Genomic DNA, 3,359 nt, shown 5'->3' with positions numbered 1-3,359 from the left:
GGGGGGGGGGGGGGGGTACGGGAGCACCTCCTACAACCGGTAGGGATCCAAGACATCATCCATACTCTACACACGCATACTTCTTTGCCTTCTCTTCTTCCGTGTCTACTTTCCCATGCCCTCCTCTCCTTCTTCCTCTCTGTACGCATGACTAAGCACCTCCTCATCCAAGCCCCGCTAGGCTACAAATTCGTGGTCGCCATCCTCCCGCCCCCCCTTCCCCGCCTCCTCACCCCTTCCCAAACCCACTACCATCCCAATTACGGGTGTTCGTCCAGAAGTAGAGGGACAATAACGAGTGTATTCAACACGTACATGCGGCGGGCGGAACTGGAAGAACTTGGGCATGCTGTTCGGGTTGTCCGCCATGGTAGAGGTACCGAGAGAGGTTTGCTGCGGTTGGTTGGTTGGTTGCTCCGTGAGCGCCCGCCCTACCCCGTCACAGCCGCCCGCTGCCCCATACCACACACTCGCCCCATCATCACACACTCGCCCCATCACAGATCAACATCGAATCAGAGGTAAAACTCATTGCTCTGCTCTCACCACCTCACCAAACCCAGCCGAGGAGAGGAGCCAAGCACATGGCGCAACAGAGACCAAAAGCATGCGGCGCGAGATGGACGGTGGCAAGTCGCCGGAGCTCGCCCAAGAGTGTCGCCTTGCTCGGAGTCAGCTCACCGATAAAGGCGGCGACCTGCGGCTGGGCAGGCGAGATCGGTGGAAAGTACGAGGCCGCGGTGGCGCGCTCCCACACGCTCCCGGCCGTCCAGGGTGCGGGGCTGATCTTGGAGCCGGCCGCCGCTGCCGCGCGTGATCCAGTGAAGGCATAGTGGAAGAGGGTGGCGCGGACAAGTCGAGAGCGCGGCAGCGCCGCAGCGATGGCGGTGGCGTTGAGGACGGCGTCAGCGCCGTCGCCCAGGATCGGAAGCAGGGTCGGAACTACCCGCTCCGGCGCGGCCAGCGGGAGCAGCGCGAGGCGGACAAGCCACGGCGCGTGCTGGTACGAGCCGAGCGCCGCAAACCACATCTGCCAGTCGAGCCGCGGCTGGTGCGGCGCGACGAAGCGGAGCGGCCCGTCAAGCGAGCTCGGTTTGTATCGCCAGGGGAGGACCGCCCACGTCCCGCCGCCATCCAGCGAGTACTCGAGCTCGATCTCAGGCCGCGCCACCAGCGGGACGTCGGGCGACGCCGCCGGATCCATTCCGGTCATCCGCCGGAAGAGCCCGTACGACGATGCCGTCCGCGATGCGTAGGCCGCCCACCGCAGCGTCGCATACAACTCGCGCGAGAGCCCGCCCTGCAGCGCCATGTTGGCCTCGGGCGACGCCACTGCCATGGTCACAACAAACAGCGCGAGCCAGGTGAGCGCTAGGCCCGCAACAACCACGCTCGCCACCGACCGCGCCCGGTACACCATCAGCGCCACTTCGAGGACGCCATAGACTAGGCCGACGCAGATGACAAGGACCACCAGGGTGGCGAGCTGCGACGAGACCGCGCCCGACGAGACGCCCAGCGCCAGGCCGTCGGCCGGGGCCCAGGTAAACCACGAGGCGGCAGCAGCAGCGACGCTTGCTCCCGCCACCGCCGACGCGCCGTAGTTGAACGAGGGCAGGAGCGGGACAATGTCAGGGGTGTCGATCGCCGGCGCCGCGCAAAGAATCATCGCCAGAAGGTTGAAGAACGTGTAGTTGCCCGAGGCCATGATGGTGGCTTGGAATAGCAGATGGCCGGCCGAGACAAGCTTGACGGCGTGGACGGCGGCGCCAAACGGGAGGAAGAGGAGCCAAACGATGGGCGCCCAGATCTGGGCAGCAAAGGTGCCGGTCACCCCGCAGCAAGGAGCCAGCGCGGAAGAGCCGCAAACCACGGTGCTAGCGGCGTCGGGATGCACTGCGTGGCAAAGTGAAACGAGAGCGCACGGAGCTCGGTCCATGTCCAGCACTCGGCCGTCATCTTGGCTGCGCCCGAGCCGAGCATCAGCTTGATGGCGAGGAGCGTGAGGAGCATCCGCCCGAGCCGCACCCCGCTCCGCCCGGCCAGACTCACGCCCGCCACAATGCCGCCAGTCTCCAGCAGCAGCAGATCCCACTGAAAGGAGAGAAAGACGCCGCCCATGGCCACCACCGCCGCGTACGCCGTCCACGCCGCACCCATGGCCACCGCAATAGCCAAGCTCCCCAGCCTAGGTGCAGCCACCGCTGCAACGGCGGCACACGCCAGACCAAGGACAAGCAGGCTAGTACACGCGTCGTCGACCGAGAGACCGACATGGCTCGAGGTGAGGAAGGTGATGAGATGCGGCCATGAGCTCGCAGGCAGACGGCTCGCAGGCGCAGCACCGATGGCCGACAATAGTGGCTCCCACTGGAGCAGCAACGAGAGCATGGCACAGAGATACACGCTCGCCACCATCTGCACCACACTCGCCCACCGCAAAGTGCACCACATGCCCTGATGCATGTACGACCGCTTGGATCGATGGCTCGAGACAAATGCGGTTTGTGATGTGCGGTGGTGTAGCAGAGCAGCAGACGGCTGCGGCCTCAAGTCGCCATCATATCCATGCCACAGCAGAACAACTCGTTCTGCCGAGGAGCCCATGACTACCGGCATGCCCTTTGACAACTACTACCCCCCGTGGGAGCGATTTCGACAGAGTTGAACCATGGCCATGGATGCCCTTCCCCTCCACAGCCCATGTTGTTGCTGCCGGCGGCGGTCGGTTGGCTAGCCACGTGTTTGCCACTGGGTCGCCTCGTTTGGGTGGACCAGGCCGGTGGCTGTCGACGGAAGGTCACACCCACACCCAAGCCAAATCAGCTCGCCACCACCTCTAATGCACTACCGTCGCTTCTGAGCTTGTGGGGGGTGCCCGCGGTCACTGCAGTGCTGGGTGCTCCCGCTGGTGCGGCTGGTTGCGGTGTGCTAGGCAAAATTTTGCCGAAGCGACACGGCGGAAACCAGCCGCAGTTGCAACCCCCGCAGGTGATGACGACGTCCAAAGCGGGCCGAGGCTAGGGAGGAGGAAGAGGAAAACGAGCACAAGAGGTAGAAGACCGTGGCAGATGGTGGTTTCGAGCTGATATGCAGAACAAATTGCTAATGCGAGCTCAGCAAGGCAGAGCAAAGAAGGCAGGCTTGTTGCCTGGCAACGCTTTTTTCATGGCGTAGTCACCGCCTCAACCGTTCCCCAGCCACGCTGCTGTTGTTGGCCAATTGAACGACGACGAGGGCCATTCCACTCGCGCCCTGACCTCCACCTGCTTGCACCTCGAGACCAAGAGGCCAGCTAACGCGTGTACCTACCTACCTTGGACAACCTTGTTTCTCGTCCTTTCTCTCTCTCTCTCATG

The 3,359-nt window shown here is 63.7% G+C and overlaps 2 protein-coding genes across 2 annotated transcripts in view; both read right to left on the bottom strand.

Moving 5' to 3' along the window:
- AMSG_06742 (trans-2-enoyl-CoA reductase) overlaps positions 1–369 on the bottom strand; it is a gene marked incomplete at both ends in the record, with an annotated part of 2,261 nt that extends 1,892 nt beyond the window's left edge. The window contains one exon of the mRNA XM_013901340.1: positions 316–369. Coding sequence (XP_013756794.1) covers positions 316–369 — 54 coding nt within the window. The remainder of the gene's footprint in view (positions 1–315) is intronic.
- Positions 370–550: 181 nt separating this feature from the next.
- Positions 551–2,485, bottom strand: AMSG_06741 (transmembrane protein 112B; the record flags this gene model as incomplete). The annotated part of the gene is made up of 2 exons (XM_013901339.1): positions 1,916–2,485; positions 551–1,877 (listed from the first exon to the last, which is right to left on the bottom strand). Exons 1-2 carry the CDS (start codon positions 2,464–2,466, stop codon positions 551–553), a joined length of 1,878 nt encoding a protein of 625 aa, XP_013756793.1. The 5' UTR covers positions 2,467–2,485.
- Between the last annotated feature and the right edge of the window lie 874 nt (positions 2,486–3,359).

Source organism: Thecamonas trahens (assembly GCF_000142905.1).
Source record: "Thecamonas trahens ATCC 50062 unplaced genomic scaffold supercont1.30, whole genome shotgun sequence".
Classification (NCBI taxonomy): domain Eukaryota; order Apusomonadida; family Apusomonadidae; genus Thecamonas; species Thecamonas trahens.
The sequence above is the reverse complement of the archived record's forward strand: the minus strand, read 5'-3'. Positions and strand labels throughout refer to the sequence as shown.